General features: G+C 53.7%; 6 protein-coding genes across 6 annotated transcripts; 2 read left to right on the top strand and 4 right to left on the bottom strand.

Moving 5' to 3' along the window:
* Positions 1-163: 163 nt before the first annotated feature.
* On the bottom strand, positions 164-4,993 carry LAESUDRAFT_687514 (structural maintenance of chromosome protein 3). Its single transcript, XM_040905956.1, has 17 exons — positions 4,784-4,993; positions 4,624-4,713; positions 4,466-4,570; positions 4,218-4,414; positions 3,759-4,133; positions 3,003-3,707; positions 2,808-2,947; positions 1,972-2,755; positions 1,722-1,920; positions 1,421-1,668; positions 1,073-1,369; positions 944-1,018; positions 785-869; positions 688-737; positions 596-638; positions 379-542; positions 164-316 (listed from the first exon to the last, which is right to left on the bottom strand). Exons 1-17 carry the CDS (start codon positions 4,821-4,823, stop codon positions 299-301), a joined length of 3,615 nt encoding a protein of 1,204 aa, XP_040758589.1. The 5' UTR covers positions 4,824-4,993; the 3' UTR covers positions 164-298.
* A 115-nt stretch (positions 4,994-5,108) lies between these two features.
* LAESUDRAFT_708292 (S-adenosyl-L-methionine-dependent methyltransferase) lies at positions 5,109-6,874 on the top strand. Its single transcript, XM_040906683.1, has 8 exons — positions 5,109-5,384; positions 5,436-5,536; positions 5,597-5,723; positions 5,781-5,935; positions 5,991-6,206; positions 6,267-6,355; positions 6,415-6,574; positions 6,631-6,874. Exons 1-8 carry the CDS (start codon positions 5,123-5,125, stop codon positions 6,685-6,687), a joined length of 1,167 nt encoding a protein of 388 aa, XP_040758588.1. The 5' UTR covers positions 5,109-5,122; the 3' UTR covers positions 6,688-6,874.
* Positions 6,875-7,347: 473 nt separating this feature from the next.
* Positions 7,348-11,276, bottom strand: LAESUDRAFT_523627 (WD40 repeat-like protein). The gene is made up of 15 exons (XM_040902802.1): positions 10,971-11,276; positions 10,795-10,915; positions 10,587-10,741; positions 10,425-10,536; positions 10,271-10,377; positions 10,142-10,224; positions 9,910-10,081; positions 9,481-9,851; positions 9,351-9,422; positions 9,164-9,298; positions 8,745-9,104; positions 8,566-8,684; positions 8,333-8,512; positions 8,179-8,282; positions 7,348-8,125 (listed from the first exon to the last, which is right to left on the bottom strand). Exons 1-15 carry the CDS (start codon positions 11,081-11,083, stop codon positions 7,432-7,434), a joined length of 2,898 nt encoding a protein of 965 aa, XP_040758587.1. The 5' UTR covers positions 11,084-11,276; the 3' UTR covers positions 7,348-7,431.
* Positions 11,277-11,439: 163 nt separating this feature from the next.
* Positions 11,440-13,735, top strand: LAESUDRAFT_731866 (uncharacterized protein). Its single transcript, XM_040910130.1, has 4 exons — positions 11,440-11,952; positions 12,001-12,289; positions 12,342-12,568; positions 12,626-13,735. The coding sequence occupies exons 1-4, from the start codon at positions 11,470-11,472 to the stop codon at positions 13,553-13,555; spliced, it is 1,929 nt and encodes a 642-aa protein (XP_040758586.1). The 5' UTR covers positions 11,440-11,469; the 3' UTR covers positions 13,556-13,735.
* A 584-nt stretch (positions 13,736-14,319) lies between these two features.
* Positions 14,320-14,672, bottom strand: LAESUDRAFT_731864 (uncharacterized protein). The gene has a single exon (XM_040910129.1). The coding sequence runs from the start codon at positions 14,638-14,640 to the stop codon at positions 14,437-14,439; it is 204 nt and encodes a 67-aa protein (XP_040758585.1). The 5' UTR covers positions 14,641-14,672; the 3' UTR covers positions 14,320-14,436.
* Positions 14,673-15,091: 419 nt separating this feature from the next.
* LAESUDRAFT_764239 (uncharacterized protein) lies at positions 15,092-16,383 on the bottom strand (the record flags this gene model as incomplete). Its single annotated transcript, XM_040913401.1, has 2 exons — positions 15,092-15,558; positions 15,636-16,383. 2 exons carry the CDS (start codon positions 16,381-16,383, stop codon positions 15,092-15,094), a joined length of 1,215 nt encoding a protein of 404 aa, XP_040758584.1.
* Positions 16,384-16,594: the final 211 nt, after the last annotated feature.

Genomic DNA, 16,594 nt, shown 5'->3' with positions numbered 1-16,594 from the left:
AGAACAAGCGCATGTTCCCTTTTAGTATGATCTGCTGACGATCCTGGGTCCAGCTATCAGTACGTACTCAGTGATTAGCCTCAGAAGAAGCAGCGCGAGATCCCCCTTGATCATGCCTTATCGAGGATGCTGAGACATCCGTGCGCACAGCACCTCCCGCGATATCGTATAGAAGGGATGACAATAAGGATACCCCGATCGATTCTACTCATACAGATCAAGAACACAGCAGGCCAGAAAGAGGCAACAATTAATACATAGCGTGATGAAAAACGTACACGTCCCGGCATTCCTTGCCTCACTGAGCTTGCGCCTCCTGTCACGATCAAAGCCTGATGCATGAGCTCGACAAACGTAAAGCAAAATGCGAACACTTGCCTGGTCTACAAACTCCATTGCCTCCTCGCGCCTGATGCTCCGGATGGAGCTCACCTTCTGGTTGTCGAACAGCACGCCATAAAATTTGTCCGCCGTGACGAGCATTTCGGGGCGGAACGTCGTCGTGATGAACTGCGCTGTCGCAGCGAGCTCGTGGATCATTGCTGCCGAACCCAATTAATCAGCGCATTGTGAAGGTGGGAACGCAAAGACAAACATGCGACGGCCGTCCGGTACTGCGCATCCAGGTTCGCGTCAATCTGTGGGACGTCAGCTAGCATGCCATCACGGAGCGACGAGCAGGTGCACCTCATCAAACAAATAGAATGGTGCCGGATCACACTTCTGGATCGCGAAGACTGCGCGAACACGTCAGCAATTCTCCGTGCGGCACGGTGAAACGTACCTGTTGCGAGGGCAACGAGCGATTTTTGCCCACCAGACAGCTGCTGGATACGCAGTCCCTCGTCGACCTTCGAATTAAACGACACCTGTCGGCCAGTGTCAGCAATGCACTCGCAGTGTCGCGAACAGGTACCGCCGAGCAGACGGAACGTGTACGTACTCTGATTGACACCCCGGTATAGTTGTCGATTGAGCTCTGTTGGGTATCTTCGGCATCCTCCGCGTCTTCCTCATTCTATCTCCAGGTTGCTCAGAGTGCCTGCAAGGCGGCAGCGCAGTGTGCACGCACCTGATCGATCCTCCGCTGGATGATGAGCCGGCCCTTTCCCGCGGGCACGAGCTTCTCGAACACCTCCTCAAAATTGCGTGCCACCTGCTTGAACGTGCGCTCAATCGCCTCATCCTTGCGCTGATCGAGCACCTGCACGAGTTCCTCGATCGACTCGGCCGACTTGTCGAGCTCCTCGCGTCGCGCAAGCAGCTGGTCGCGCTGCTTCGTGAAATTGTTGTACTGCTCGAACGCCTTCTTATTGACATGTGCGAACTTCTTGAGACCTTCGTTCACCGTATGCAGCTTCTTCATCAACTGGGGATGTGTCAGACCATGTATATGAGTACCACACGTAAATGTACGCACCCTGTCGAGCTTCTCGTTCGTGTACTTCTCGAACGCCTCCTCAGGGAGGACACCTAGATCACGGATGTTGCGATTACACTCGTCCTTGCGGTTGAGGAGCATCTGCTTCTTGGCCAAGTACCGTTCCGTGTTCTTCTGTTGTTTGGAGATTCCACGGCCGTCTTCAGTCTGTTGGTTCTGCAGGTTCTCCAGAGATGTACGCTGTTCCTGCAGCTGCGCATTGAGCTTCTCGGCCTCTTTCTCCATGTCTACATATGAATGTCAACATAATACTAGTTTCGCCGGAGAGTTCACTTATCACCTTGCAACTTCTTTGTCAAGCTGCTGATGTTCGCATTCAGTGACCGAAGATCGCGGCTGCGTGCCTCCAATGTCTCCTCGGAGGAAGCATCTCCAACCTCCGCGGTGCCCAAAGAGTCAATCTTTTCGTGCAGCTCTTCTCTACGCCGTCGCAAACTCTCGTTGAGTTCGATCTCAAGCATATTTTTGCGACTGCCAACCTGCAAGGCAGATTGAATTAATGTCTTGAGGAAAGTGTGTAGTCTGCGTACCTCGTTCTTCTTCTTGCCCAGATCCACTAGCTTTCTACGCCGCTGCTCAATCTCCTTGCCTAGTTCCTCGATCTGCGCCTCTTCCTGCGCAGTCAGGCCACGTGCCATGGGACTAGCGAGCTCAACTTGCAAGCTCTGGAACCTCGCGTCAAGACTGCTTAACTCCGACTCCAAGTCCCCGATGTCGTTCTCCAGCTTTGCAATGCGTTCTGTCAGTCTTTCCTTCTCTCGGCCGAGTGCGGATATCTCCTCGGTGAGCGTTTCACGCGTATTCCGTGACTGGCTCTGCTGGTTCGCTAGAATCTGCAGTTTGCCAGCTACTCTGGTGATTTCTTGCTCCGTCGTCAGGATGGCCTTTTTGACTTCCTGCAATCTCTGGTCATCCGTGGAGTGCTTGGCCTTCCAGTTCGTGACGTTCTTGATAGCTTCAATGCGCGACCGTCGCACATCATGGTATCCTCCTGTGAGAGCGCCCTTGCGATCCACTTTATCGCCATCAAGCGTAATCGTATTGATCCCGTGGCTCTTCACATAGGCAGTCGCGATGGTGAGGTCTCTGCAGACGCATGTCTTGCCGAAGACTTGCTCGAACGCCTTGACATGAGCGTTGTCGAAGCGGAGCTTCTCTAGCAGCGGGATGGCATCCTGAGCATTAGGTTTGGGAGGCACCTTGGGCTTGAGACGATTCAGTGGCATGAATGTTACTCTACCCGTCTTTTCTTTCATCATGATATCTAGGACCTTTGAGGCTGTTTGATCCGTGTCGACAACCACATGGAACAAACTTAATCTCGTTGAGAACGAATGCACTTTACTACTAATATGGTCTCACTGACCTGTTTCCGGCTGTCAATTCCACAGCGGTGTTGAACTTCTCATCTGTAACCTCGAAAAGCCTATACAGCGGTCCGTAGACACCGTCTATGTTGTATCGCTCGGCGATCTTGTCAATGGCACGCAGTCCACTGCCGGTGTCCTGTCAAGTTTTTCAATTCTGAGCATATTGTGGTCCGTAATGTAGAATGGCAGACCTTATCCATCATGCTGGCCAACGCTCGTTCAGCCGACCTCAGCTCATCAGCAGCATGAGCTACCAAACTGTCCAGCTTCGTATCCTCCCTCCATAGACTCTTTCGCTTCTCGATCAGGTCGGCTTCATTGTCCTTCAAAAGGGCAGCCTGCTCGGCTACTTCCTTCGCGCGCTGACGTTCTGCTTCAATCCTCTCGCGAGCGTTCTCCATTCTGGTCTCAACTTCTTCCAAGGACTCCTTAGCGCTCTGAATTTGCGCTTGAGCATCCTCCATCGCCGAGGCCTGCGATGTACGATAGGAATCGATTGACGCGACCTCTCGTCTGAGAAACTGGTCGCGCTCCGCTTTCGTTCTATATCGGTTGAGACGCCCACGCTTCGAATACAAGGCCTCGAGTTGCGCATTGACCTCGTCCAAACGATGCTTTTCCTCGTTTTCTTGCGCTCGGTAGGTCTCCCAATCGGGTAGTAGCTTTGCCAGCGCCGCATCCTTTTTTTGGATCTGAGCCTCGATACTGACAAGCTCCTCTTCGAACTCTCCCCGTTTTCCTCCTGCGCGTTCAGCGGCAAGGCGGAGGTCCGCAAGCGTACATTCAAGTTCTGTTCTGGCGCGGACAAGATCCGTCAACTCAGATTGGGTACCTTGCCGTGTCAATGAGAGAGTGGTCAGGCTATTTTTAGTACGAGATATTGATTGTTCGAGATCCTACTAGACACGTCAGGGCGCACACACTCAAAAACGAAGCATATAGCTTACCTGAGCCTTTTTCTCTCGGTCGTTGTACTCCTCACGCCGTACATTGGCGCTGTGCACCTCTCCTCTGCGTTCTTCCTCGATCTCTTCTAGAGCTTCGGTCACCTCCTCCAATTCGCGCTGGTACAAAGCGTATTCCAGACACCGTCGTTCCTTGTCTTTCTTCTGGAATTCCTTGAGCTCTTCTTTCTCTTCTTCGAGCTCCGCGAGTCTTGAGTCAATGTAGTCGAGCAGTTCATTGATCTTGGTGCGCTTCGCATCTGTTTCTGACATGATACGCAGTGATTCGGCGCGCCGTTGCTCGTACACTTTAGTACCTGCCACCTCTTTCAGCAATGCCAAGCGCTCATGATCTTTGGCATTTGTGAGGGCTGTGATCTACGAAAGGATACCAATGGGTGACATAGCATGCAAACCATCATCAGCCGGCCAGCTGATCGCGGAATCGACGAAGACGCTCACCCTGCCCTGTGGCACGATGTAGTATGGATTGCTCTTGCTGAAACCTGCGCTTTCAAGAAGATTCATAACATCCGCTTTGCTTGCACTTTTCTTGTCCAGACTGTATTCGTCCTTCTTCAAGCCGATGGTACGGCGGAGAATGACCTCATCACGGCCCGTAGGGAAGCGGTTGTCCGAGTTATCAAAGACAATCTCCACTGGGAGAAAGCATGATGGAGGTCACCTCACCACATTACAAGCACACGTACCATATGCGGACAAAGTAGTGGTAACAGACACTCCCTCGTGCAAGAGAGACTGTCGCTCTTCGCGCGACATGGAAGTGTAAGCATCGGACAGTACAAAGCGGATGGCTGTATGAGATTTAGCAACTTGTGACGAGGTGATCCAAAACAACTGAACGTACCTGCGAAGAAGTTGCTCTTTCCGGAGCCATTCCTCCCAACCACTACGTTGTGCCTCGGGGAGAAAGGTTCGATTTGAGTCTGATCACGGTCTATCACGGTATAAGAACACTTTGAATCAATTTCATTACTCAAAGAGAATGAGCGGAGAATGCTCGTTACATGACTTGAAGCCCTGGATCGTGAGGGTCTTGATATACATGATTAAACCGGGAACACTTCGAACTCGACAACCTTGGGGCTCCGGACAACTTTGAAGTCCACACTCTCGTGCAATACTTAGCGCCCCTAGGAACGAGCACAGGAAGATGGCGAGATGAGCAGGGTCGACTAGTGAGACGGAGAAACCGAGGTCATGGTCATGGAGGCGCGTTAGCCCACGGTCACGAACGCGTGACAGTCGCGCCCGTCACACGCTCAGATCTGGCTAGGAACGAAATATTTGTAAGCAAGATCCGCTTCAGTTGCTCTTCGCCTCCTTGATTGCCGTGCGCTCTGACTATGTGGCCCTCATGTTTATGCAAAGAGCTGGTGCAACCTCTCCGCTGGACGTGTCGGCACTCATACTCAACCTCAAGTTCCATTCCACCGTTACCCCCTCTCCCTGAATGGCGTACTCTTTTCAACTCATCAAATCAATTGAAGGATCATGACCGAGTTTCCTTGAAAAACCAGGACACTGCCAGGGCTGTTGTCCAATCATTTATGTCCGCTAAGAATGAAGCAGCGGGCAAAGGCAAGATTATTATTGAGGCTTTCCCCGGTCAGCAATATCCTGTCTGCGATGTCGAAATATACTTAATTACGATATCAGGGCCCGGCGCCATCTCAAGAGCGTTGCTTGAGCTGCCTAAGAGTGAAATTCATAAGCTTATCATTCTTGAAGACCATCCGGAGTACTTGAAGTACCTGATGGTCCGTCTACTATCCATTGACTCTTGTGCCTCGCAATTTCCTGAACTTTTGCCTGTATAGCCATTGCAAGAGGCCGACCCGCGTGTGAAGGTCGTCCCTCTATCGGGCTTCGATTGGGACACATATTCTCACATCGAGGACGCAGGACTTCTCCAAGACGTCGAGGCTGTACCTTGGGAAGGCGGTCGTGCGCTTCAAATTGTTCCGCGTTGTAGCATTTGCACTTACATCCATTATCATGTAGACCATCCTCAGCTACATTTCATAAGCCAGCTGCAGGCTACGGTCAAGGGCGAGCAACTCATAGCACAGCTCTTCAGATGCATACCGGACCGCTCTTGGCTCTTCAAATATGGAAGAATTCCAATGAGTTTCGTACTCAGTGAATGGGTCTGGAAGGTGCGCTTCTAATGTTTACGATAGAACTATATCCAGCTGACTATCTTCGACGCAGAGAATATCCGCCGAGGAATCAAATGTGCAACGGTGCAAGCTATCTGTGATCGCTAAAGCCACTGCCACATGCAAATTGACGATGAACCCAGAAGCTCTCACTCCTTACAACGATCACTTTCATCCTGAAGTCGCAATCGCAAAGACGGCCGCTCGTGAAACCCGAAAACCGGGCTATCCACTCGTTGCGATGAACATTATTCCGCATGCGAAACAGGTACAAGCTGTGACTCTCTTGATTCATGGTCCATCTCATCCATAAACACACCGCTTGTAGATCATCGCTTCCGGCATGCTTGAAAAATGGGATTACTGTCTTCGACGCCTGTTTGTGCTCAAATCTACTCCGCTGAAGAAGGCCATAAAGTCTGTGTATTCCACCTCGTAAAACGTCAGTGTCGACATGATGCTCAACGGTATTGTAGTTCTCTCGCTCCTGGTGCTGCGACGCTTCTGAAGGTACTCCAAGATCCGTCCCTGCCTCCAGAAGAGCAGGTAGATATCAACAAGGCACCGCGCGATCTGAGCCTTGCCGACTGGGCCTTGATAGTCCGTGCATTCGATAACTGGCCTTTCGCACCTCAGGTCAGTTGCTGTTACGAAGCGCGCTTATGATAGTCTAACTCGCCCCATTGCGACAGGACTTGATGATCACTGATGCCTTCAAGAAGCAGAACGTCACCAGAATGGTTTTGTAATGTAGAGCGCGGAGCACTTCACAATGTTAAGGTGGGGGCTGAACGCTGTGACTGGTATTGCGCATCGTACAAATACAACTATTCAGGATTAACCGCGCAGCTTCAACTGGCAATGGTCTCAATTATGCTCGTCTCACGTACGGGCGAAGCCGGCCAGTCAATATGTTCTGAACTTTCTATTTCCTGCATGAATGATGAGTATGTGCGCAGGCATGGCTTTCCGTTTACGTACCTGCTCTACAATCTCCGCGCTCATCATCTCCATCGTCTGTCCGCCTGCATCTGCTGGCTGATACATGATGATGTCCGTCTCCTGACCGTCAGTTGTCATCGTCTGCGATTGCTCAGCCACCTCAGTATCTTGCGATTCCTGCGTGTCACCGTTGTCTATCTTCTCTGTCGACACTTTCTTGTCACTGGCGGCAGCGAATGGCAGCCCAAACAGCGTGGTCTGTCGTCCTGTGTTCTTCTTCTCTTTTGTCTTGCCCTTCGCTGGTGGCAACCCTAAGTTTGCGCATCAGTGCAACGTCGTCAATTTCAAGCAAATTTTCCACGCATACGTTTCGCCTTCCCTGACTCAGCCGCATCAACTTTGTTGAAGAAACTCTCGTTCTTGTGTAACGACTTATGCGTCTCTGTGCTCTTTGCAAACAGATTGTGGGTTGTGTCGTTCCCAGATTTACGTGCAAACGGATTTCCTCCTGAGAAGTCATGAGCGATAGTTCCAAAGGTGTAAGCGCGAAATCAAGACTCACTGGGCCGTGCTGCCGCTGTCTTGACCGTGGCCGCTATCTCATCAAGGTTGCGTCTTTTCGACGAGCTATCAGCCCCCAGAGGCTGGAACTCTCTCGCGGGCTCGTCTTCTTCGCTGCTGCGCTTTCTCTTGCTACTCGGCGATGACCATGAATCATCAACGCCACCATCATTTTCGATGAGCGACGACCCGAACGCGCTGTAATTCTCAGTAAACGAAGCACTTGCAGGTTCAATAACAGGTGTTGCGCGTTCCAAGCCTGGGCGGTGCTTCGGCGAAGGGGGCTTAAAGTCCTGAAAGGCCCTCGGCCGTGACGGCTTCGTAGGCATCTTCACTGTGGCAGGCACAGGTAAGAACTCCTTCGCGCGCTGCCGTCGTCCATCGCGGGAATTTGCGAGAAGATCTGTAGCCTCCCGCTCTTCCTTGAGGGCTCCCATCTTCTCCTGAAGGCCAACAAGGTGATAGAACGCGGCGACCTTGATCGCCATGTCGAACGACGAGGTATGGTGCAGCAGCCGCGTGAGGTCTACCGCGCGCGTCAGCCGGTCATTCTTGCATGCGAGCTGGATGAGCTGCACCAGTTCTTTGTCAAGCGCGAGTTCGCGTCGGAAGATGTCATCGGTGGTGAGCTCGTCGCCGAGGCCGTCGCGCAGGATGTCGAGCATCATGCTCTCGCGAGCGAAGCTGCGAGCTTTGAGTAAGTGCTCTTCTGAGAAGAACGACGCAGTGGCACTTACTGCTCTTCCAAGGGTGCCTCCTTGGGGTCTAAATGATGGAAGGGTAACCGTAGAGGCAACTCCTGGATCAACGGTCTTGGGAACCCAGGGTGTTCTTGCCGTCCCTGCAGAAACAGTTTGAGATGCACTTGTAACACCAGAATCCCATACATACCTTCAAAATGAGACACATTAAGTTGTCTGCAGCCACTCCGATAGGCCAGTACGACTCCTGCTTGCCCTCTCGTCGTTCCAGTAAATTTGTATCGAGTACACGTGTCCATGTTGCAGAGAACGGAGCCCGATATCGGGGCATTATATTCAAAATGCCAGCCGAGTCGTATATTGCCGGGGCCTGTGAAAACTTCATGGGTACCATAACCTGGAGAGGTAGCTATAAGCACTTACGCCTTCCTCTGTGATCCCAATCCATTTCAGAGTACATTTCTTTGGAATGGGGAGTGTGTCCTTCTGTAGCAGACAGAAGTCATCGAATTTGATCAGCCGCCCGGTAAGGTTCTGCGAGCCTATGCGACGCGTAATTCCAAAGTCAGTCGTGCTACCCAGCTACTATCATTGCCACGCACCATCCATCGTCGTTGCTCCGTCCCGATGCACGACAAACACCCACTCAGGGCCCGCGACCATCGTCACGAAGTCGCCCTGCAAGCTCAAACACTGTCTTTCGATGCCCGTGCCCGTCATAAAGATCAGCTCATTCGCACTCGTCGCGATGACGACGTTGCCATTGCCCTGCAGGTCAGAGTCAAAGTCCCGGCGCGAGCCCGAGGAGGGCGCTCCGCCCGCGGCCACACCGAGAACCCTGGTGCCCTTCGGGAGTTCATACGTCCATTCGCCCTGGGTGGCCCAGGTGCCGTACGGCTTGAACGTGACACGCGCAGGGTGCTCCTGTTCTGGACGACACGCGTACACTGCACCGCGTTCTCCTGCGGGACCATTTGCTTGATGAGATAATGATTTCTGGCGATGTGGGATAATGGCTTACCAAGGGACGCGAGATCATACTTGAAATGGTCGGTGAAGTGGTACCCCTTCCGGGCGGACTTGTCGTGAAACTCAACATTCACTATATGATGCGTGTCTTGGTCGGTAACTTCAATTACGCCAATCATATTATACACTGAGGCGCCTGTCATTCTCCCGTAGATAGAGTAATATGCACGTAGACTCACCTAAATATCCTTTCTTATTCTCCATGGGCGTCGAACCAGGTTGGAAGGGCGGCTGAGCTTTCGTAACGCTCACTAAACGTAGAATGAAGTCAGGACGCTTCAAGACCAGAATGCGAAATTAACAGCTCACCCATCTCTTTCACACCATCCTTTCCACTCCATTTCTTCTCCTCACTGTCATCGTCCATCGCACCACCTAGATCGTCCAAAATCCAGTCATCATTCTCATAATCCACCTCAACAGTCTCGTTCACATCGAGCTCGTCATCCTTGGCCTTTTCGGCATCTGCCTCGTCATCAAACAGCATTGGAATTGCCTTCCGCTTGATAGGGACAGTCATGGATGCTGTGCCTGGAGCCAGCTTCACGGGATCAGGCGCGGTTGCGGGGATCGGTTCGGCCCAGCGGGTAAGCACACCGTCCATATCGGTCCATGCAAGGAGGTTTTGTGATGGTGAGAAAGCCATCTGAGTGATGATGGCGGTTTGTTTGCCATCGTATCTGGATTAACAAGACGTTAATTGGCATATATCACGGACATACAAGGACAGATGCTGGCCTATAGAGGAGCCTCCGCGTCTCCGTTGACCAGATGAATACTCCTGCCTTGCAAGCGCAGGCGAGATAGACCCCATTGTTTGAGAGCGCAAGCGCTGTGATTGCGCCGGAGAGTGCATCATCAACAAACGTAGAGGATTTGGTCCAGTCGCTGCGGGAGATCGTGATGATTTCTGAAAGATTGTCGTGCTCAGCTGACAATCCCCTTGACTCGGATTGAGGTAGTGACGTACCGTGTGCACGAGTCGCAACGAAGAAGTACTGGCCCGACGTATGCCAGATAGCAGAACAATCATGAGCAAATTCTTCAGAACTGCTACTAACGTTACTCGCGCTCCAAGCAGAGCGTTATGACCACGTACTCTGCGTTCGCTACCGCGGGGATTATACCCTCGATGGCTTTCTCCTCCTTGCATTGGCCTTCTGACACGTCCCATATGATGATCTTGCCATCTGCTCCGCATGTGGTCTGCAAGGCATGAGAAAGGACACGAGACTATGGTGAAAACCGCGCACCAGGAGAGAACCTGATGGATGCCATGTGGCTTTGCGCACGGCCTTCGTGTGGCCACCGAGTACAGAGATGTTCGTGGTGTCCTCGATATCAATTACCTTTACTGTCGGTTCACTGCACATAAGTTGAATATGACGAGCCAAGCTAAAGATCTCGAAACTCACTCGGACGTGACGGCGATGCGCGCGCTCTGTGGGTCGACGGCAACACAACGAATGGGGACACCAATCGCATTAGTAACCAGAGCCTCAAATTCCGTCTTCCCATATGCATATCTCCTGACTTCTGAATCGGAACTCCCAGAGAACCAGTATCCTCGCTAAACGCCCGGTCAGAGCTGTGTGGCGAACGCACAACGCAGAGCTTGCATACCCCTGTGGTGAGAGCGGTGATGCCTTCTGCAGCATCAATAGCAGCATCGGGTTCTTGGTTTGCACCGAGATCTGTGCGCCAGATGCGTACTAGAGAATCGATTCCGCCCGTGTAGACGCGTCTTCGTGTCGGCAAAGGATGAGCGACGGTCCACAAGTCAAGAAATCGACACGTACGAGCCATCTCTAGCAAATGCGATGCAGGTGCATCCAGGTTGGTGAGCTGAGTTGACGAATGCTTTCGCGGACATGGCTGGGATAGGATGAGAGGGATGGGTTACGTGACGCATGGACGCGCGATGAGACGCGTCTCATAACGCGTCTCGTAACGCATTTCATGTGACTTGTCACGGATCCGTCACGCACGCCCTCATGACCGGAGAGCGCCGCGGCAGCTCTCTCCCACTTCCACCGCGAGTCTACTCACCGTTTGCTTCTCTCTACGTCTCGGCTTCACGGTAGAACATAAATCCCATTTCTATCTGGATGCATATGCTGGCACAGAGGCTGCGGCGAAAGCCCGGGCCGCTTCCAGCGAAGTGATATGATAGAGCCAAGCTAGGCCTGACGTCCAACGGACCGGCGCAGAGCTCCTGACCTTCCTCCCCCGGGAGCCTTCCACATAAATGAGCGCGACCGTGGGTTTTCCTCGCCGAATGCTCTGCTCAGCGCACAGATGTCCAACTTTGCAAACACGACGCCCTTCGCCTCCAACCCACTGGAGACGAAGGATGACCTCGCGAGGTACCTCGTCGGCATCCTCGATCCTCTCGCAGCCCATACATCCCCGGGATGCGCACGTATCCACCTTGGATACACTGGCACACACTACGACGAGGCTGCTGCACAGCTCGAAGGTTTCTCGCGTCCCATCTGGGGTCTTGCCTCCCTCCTCGCCGGGGGAGGGACGTACGATGGTACACAGCGGTGGCTGAAGGGCTTCGCCAGTGGGGCCAATTCCGATCATGAGGAGTTTTGGGGTAACATGAACGATAAAGACCAGCGGATGGTGGAGTGCTCTGCTATCGGATTCTCTCTTGCTGTGGCAAAGCAGCAATTATGGGACCCATTGCCTCCCGAGGGCAAGGCCAATCTGGAGACTTGGTTAGGCGGTATGAACGACAAGGAAATGCCGAACACGAATTGGCTCTGGTTCAGGGTACGTGGAACTATGCCGTCTTAGCTTCTTGTATCTGATAGTCAGCAGGTGTTCACCAATCTCGGACTGTCCAAAGTCGGTTCGTCAAAGTTCGATGCCAAACGCATGAAGGCAGATCTCGACCACCTTGACACATTCTATATCGGGGATGGCTGGTCGCGAGATGGGCCAGAGGGTGTTGTGCAACTGGACTATTATTCGTCTTCCTTTGCCATCCAGTACGCGCAACTTGTCTACTCAAAGTTGGGGCAACAGGAGGACCCCATTCGTTGTGAAGAGTTCAGAAACCGTGCACGGAAGTTTGCGTTGGACTTCGTTCACTACTTCGATCCGGAAGGTCAGTTCGCTGAACGTCATCTCGACTGCTTTTGCTGAACTCAATACGACAGGTCGCGCCATTCCATTCGGCAGAAGTCTGACTTACCGCTTCGCCATGTCCTCGTTCTGGGGCGCCTTAGCCTTTGCTGATGTTGATCTGCCTGCTCCTCTGACGTGGGGAGTGGTGAAGGGCCTCCAGTTGCGAAACATCCGGTTCTGGGCGAGGCAGCCCGGAGCATACTACATGGACGGAACCTTCACTATTGGATACTGCTATCCAAACCTCAACATGACCGAGGTATCTCCTCACTGCCTTTTCCCCCTGCCATTGTGGGGTGTTGACGGCCACTTATAGAACTATAATTCCCCGGGGAGCCCATATTGGTGCTGCAAGTCGTTCATCGCCCTCTCTCTACCGCTCTTCCATCCATTCTGGGCATCAGCAGAAGAGCCCTACCCGGCGGTTCTCCTCAACATAGCTAAGCCACTTTGTAAACCGTTCCACATTGCCTGCAATCTCGGCGGCCACACCTTCATCCTCTCATCTGGGCAGCAATGTTCGTACCCCGTCAAGCAGAGTGCGGCCAAGTACGGCAAATTTGCATACTCATCCGCGTTCGGATACAGCGTGCCGTCGGGGAGCCTCACCCTTGAGGAGCACGCGGGGGATAGTGCCCTTTCGCTAAGCGAGGATGGCGGCGAGGTGTGGAAGCTGCGGCGGGTTACGCGCGAGGCGCACTTCGAGCGTGGCGCCGACAGCCGCAGCTGGTTGCGCTCGCTGTGGTATCCCTGGAAGGACGTCACAGTGGAGACATGGCTCGTTCCACCGTCGCCGGGTGCGCCGTTGTGGCATCTGCGCGTGCACCGTATCCGCTCTGCCCGCGCGCTACTCTCCGCCGAGGGCGCGTGGGCAATATACGGCCAGCGCAGGGACGACCGCGCGTTGGAGCTTGTGTCAAATGGATCATTCGGGACGCTCGAGAGTGATGCAGAAGCTAGGGCGGTGTCGAAGGCGGGCGCGACGGGGATTGCGGAATTGGGCAAAAAGGTTGGAAGGACGGGGAAGGTGATGCGCACGGACGCGAACACGAACCTGATGGTTCCGCGTGCCGTAATGCCAACGCTAATGGGTGAGCATGAGGCGAGCGAGAAGGATTATTGGCTGGTGACGGGTGTATTTGGTGTACCAAGTCCGGCCGGTCAGGAGGGCCCGCCTGCGGGATGGGAGGCGGAGTGGACCAAGCGACCAAGTATTCCGCAAGAGATTGCTGCTCTCATGCCGTGAATAATTGATCAGGGAACTCACAAAATGTAGTCGTCATTGTGCGCGTGCGCATGCGCATAACAGCTTCTATCATTCCGATCAGGGCGAAACGGCTGCAGTCACTACACACTGCGCGAACTTGCATAGTTGTCTGATCTGCTGTCGACGACCGAGTTCAGGATTCTGCGTTCTGATTAAAACCATACTTTTTAACGCTATATTTCTATGAAATTACCTGGGCTGCAGGAAGGACTGCTGTAGTCTGTATTGCCTGTAGGCTTCGAGACTGGAGAGCTGCTTTGCCTGCGACGCGGTCCCGTGACCTGTTGGTTCAAACGCGTTCGCGGTTGTGGCGGCCGGCAACGTCATCTGAGTCTGAAACCATGGTTGAACGCGGCTGACAGTGAGCCTCTTGTTTGTCCGACAAATAATTCATGCCTCCCAGCTCGTACAAATGCCCTCTCCTCGGTTCTCCCTCTTCCTTCATCTTCTACCTTTTGTTTCTTGCTTTCGGTTACAGGTAGCGGGCTTGTCGCGTCCACTGGGTGAGCAACGTCCTTTATTTCGTCGCCATCTACTCACATTATCCATTCATGATGCCATCTCCATTGCAGCGCCGTTAAGGTTGCCAGTTCACGTCCTTGCTCAAGATCAGGTTAGCCCCCTTCTCTATGAGGTCGTCACCGCAGCTGATTATCCTTTTACAGTTCTCCGCCTTGGGTTGAAGTGACCAAGAGCGGGACTCCCCTCGGTGTTGACGCGCTTGAGGTAGGTGGTGTGCGCTGGTCGCCGTCGTCTGGAGGGGAGGTGCTCGCTAGCCGGGTGTCTGTTCTCGCGTGTCGTGGGTTCAATATCCGCGGGACCGCGATAGGTCCGTTGTCCTTTTTTTCTTCTTTTTTGTTTTATTCTTTTTTCTTCATGATGCTGCATTTGGATTGTCGAGAGGATGGGGGAGAGCGGGGAGAGGATGGGAGGGGGTCTCGAGGGAAGGGCCGTTGCTCGCACTTGTCGAGCTCGGTCCTGGCGCAGGCCTTTTCGTGGCCCTCGGGATAAGTACCCGACCTGGTCGACGGGTCGGGGAAACCAACATGCGCCTGAAACAACATTAATGCGATGCTTTGATAATGCTTTGAATGCTCGCGCAAGTTGCGCCTCTGTTCGCCATGTGGGCTAGAGGATAGAGCGCGTCGTGTGGCCCAACGTCGGGTTGAATGTCAAGCAGAGTCCCAAGGACATGTCTCTTGTCAGCCGTGGCATCGAGAGGCGATAGCCTCCATCCCATGCCGGTGTTGGGCTCTGACTGTACAGATCGGGATAGAAACCCCGGCTGTGCAACAGATGAATGAATATTTGCAACGTGTTCGTTCTTGCATACTGAATCTATAGAAAATATTGCAATATCAATATCTTGTACGATGTATCCGTCCGTCCATGCCTGTCTTAACGATGTCGCAGCGATGTCGCAGTATACCTCTCCGACCGACGTATAACAGTTGTCACGATGATTTCAATCGTCGCTCTTGTGCTGATGTCGTTCATCGGTTTCGGGGCCATTGCTCATTGAACCTCTACCAACTCCAAGATCTTCCTCGCCCAGAGCTCCGGACATCGCTCTCGCACATCCGCCTCCAACGCCCGCCCCTCTCCCCTGCCCTCGATCCTCAGCATCCTCAACCTCCCAAATCCACCATGACCGCCTTCGCCCACCGGCACTGCACCCAGCACCCGGGCGACCTCCTCCCAGTCCAGCGCACTCAGATCCGCAAACCTCGGCGTCCTGAGCACGCGCACGCCGCACTCCGCATCGAGCGCCCTCAAGTCCATCACATCAATGTCATCGACGGTAAGGCCGAGCGTGATCGTGTGCAGGGTTGAGGCAGAGCCTGCGAGCTGCGCGAGGAGTGTGGGCACCCAGGGCAGACTGCGGTTCGCGGGCACGCACATCTCGCGGAGGGCGAGGCGGAGGGTGCACGTGTGCAGAGAGACGCAGGGAGAGAGCGTGAAGGAGATCGGTAGGAAGATGCCTACGAGTGCGGATGTGGGTAGTGCCGGAAGGGGACGTCAGGATGAAGTGATAAAGAAAAGAGTAGGTGACACGTACGGTCCAACGCCTCGTCCGCATCGACCTGCAGCTCCAGATATTTGAGAGATGGCCCAAGCTGTTCGAGCATGTCTTGCAGCAGGTCAAGTGGATCGTCTGACTTCACGCAATACACGAGACTCTCTATGTGCACATCCTCTGCCGTTCGCAGCCAAGAGAACAGTGCCTTCAGCATGCCCGTCAGCGGACCAGTGAACCTCAGCGCTCTGAGCTTTTTGGGAGGCGAAGGCGGTTGAAGCAGAGGTAAAGGCTGGGGCTGGGACTTGTCGAATGCCGCAGCGAGCGATCGGAGCTGGGGAAAGGACGCAACGAGTTCGACGAGGTCCCGGTACGACGCGAACGCACACGCGTCGATCTCTAAGCTCTTCAAGCCTTCCAAGTTCTGCACCGTTGCTCGATACAACGCGTCCTCCATCCTCATCTGCACCAGCGCGAGCGCGCCCACGCACGGCAGCGCTGCGAAGAACGTATCGAGGGCATCGTCGTCGCTCCACGCACGGGAGACGTTCGAGTGGCTTACCAGACAGAGGTCGCGGACGGCGAATCCGAGGGCGGGGGAGGCAAAGAGGAGCGCAGAGAAGGAGAGGTAGGACTCGCGGGTGAGGATGAGACTATGGAAGCGGTGCAGACGGGAGGCTGGGAGGCAGGCACGAGAGATGAGAGAGGCGGCGGTGAGGGAGGGGCGGTCATCGTGCAAATGGTCTGTGATACGGTCCCAGAGCTCAGGAGGGACAGCTGGGACGGGCATTGTGCTCTATCGTGGTCGACCTGAACGATGGAGGAGCCGAATGAGCGTGAGACATCCAACTCGCCGCCATGGATGATCGTCGCGATTGTAAGAAATTCTGACACTGAACCCGTCGCTGTCTTAGTACATGCCAATGCAGCAGATATGGGCTGCGATAGCTGAGCAGATTTCTGAGGCGCATGCAGCTGGAGGGTAGGGGGTTGGCACTACG

This window comes from Laetiporus sulphureus (assembly GCF_001632365.1).
Source record: "Laetiporus sulphureus 93-53 unplaced genomic scaffold LAESUscaffold_71, whole genome shotgun sequence".
NCBI lineage: Eukaryota > Fungi > Basidiomycota > Agaricomycetes > Polyporales > Laetiporaceae > Laetiporus > Laetiporus sulphureus.
This window is presented reverse-complemented; position numbering and strand designations above follow the sequence as displayed.

Excerpts from the sequence above, each read along its gene's own strand:
- LAESUDRAFT_687514 (XM_040905956.1), bottom strand. The coding sequence starts at position 4,823 with ATGTATATCAAGACCCTCACGATCCAGGGCTTCAAGTCAT. Across the intron at positions 2,948-3,002 it reads TGGCCAGCATGATGGATAAG|GACACCGGCAGTGGACTGCG; the intron begins GTCTGCCATTCT and ends AAAACTTGACAG. Across the intron at positions 1,019-1,072 it reads TCCAGCGGAGGATCGATCAG|AATGAGGAAGACGCGGAGGA; the intron begins GTGCGTGCACAC and ends ACCTGGAGATAG.
- LAESUDRAFT_708292 (XM_040906683.1), top strand. The coding sequence starts at position 5,123 with ATGTGGCCCTCATGTTTATGCAAAGAGCTGGTGCAACCTCTCCGCTGG. Across the intron at positions 5,385-5,435 it reads TATTATTGAGGCTTTCCCCG|GGCCCGGCGCCATCTCAAGA; the intron begins GTCAGCAATATC and ends TTACGATATCAG. Across the intron at positions 5,724-5,780 it reads TGTACCTTGGGAAGGCGGTC|ACCATCCTCAGCTACATTTC; the intron begins GTGCGCTTCAAA and ends ATTATCATGTAG.
- LAESUDRAFT_523627 (XM_040902802.1), bottom strand. The coding sequence starts at position 11,083 with ATGCGTCACGTAACCCATCCCTCTCATCCTATCCCAGCCATGTCCGCG. Across the intron at positions 10,916-10,970 it reads GCATTTGCTAGAGATGGCTC|ACGCGTCTACACGGGCGGAA; the intron begins GTACGTGTCGAT and ends GCCGACACGAAG. Across the intron at positions 10,378-10,424 it reads ATCCATCAGGTTCTCTCCTG|ACCACATGCGGAGCAGATGG; the intron begins GTGCGCGGTTTT and ends CATGCCTTGCAG.
- LAESUDRAFT_731866 (XM_040910130.1), top strand. The coding sequence starts at position 11,470 with ATGTCCAACTTTGCAAACACGACGCCCTTCGCCTCCAACCCACTGGAG. Across the intron at positions 11,953-12,000 it reads CGAATTGGCTCTGGTTCAGG|GTGTTCACCAATCTCGGACT; the intron begins GTACGTGGAACT and ends GATAGTCAGCAG. Across the intron at positions 12,569-12,625 it reads CAAACCTCAACATGACCGAG|AACTATAATTCCCCGGGGAG; the intron begins GTATCTCCTCAC and ends GGCCACTTATAG.
- LAESUDRAFT_731864 (XM_040910129.1), bottom strand. The coding sequence starts at position 14,640 with ATGTTGTTTCAGGCGCATGTTGGTTTCCCCGACCCGTCGACCAGGTCG.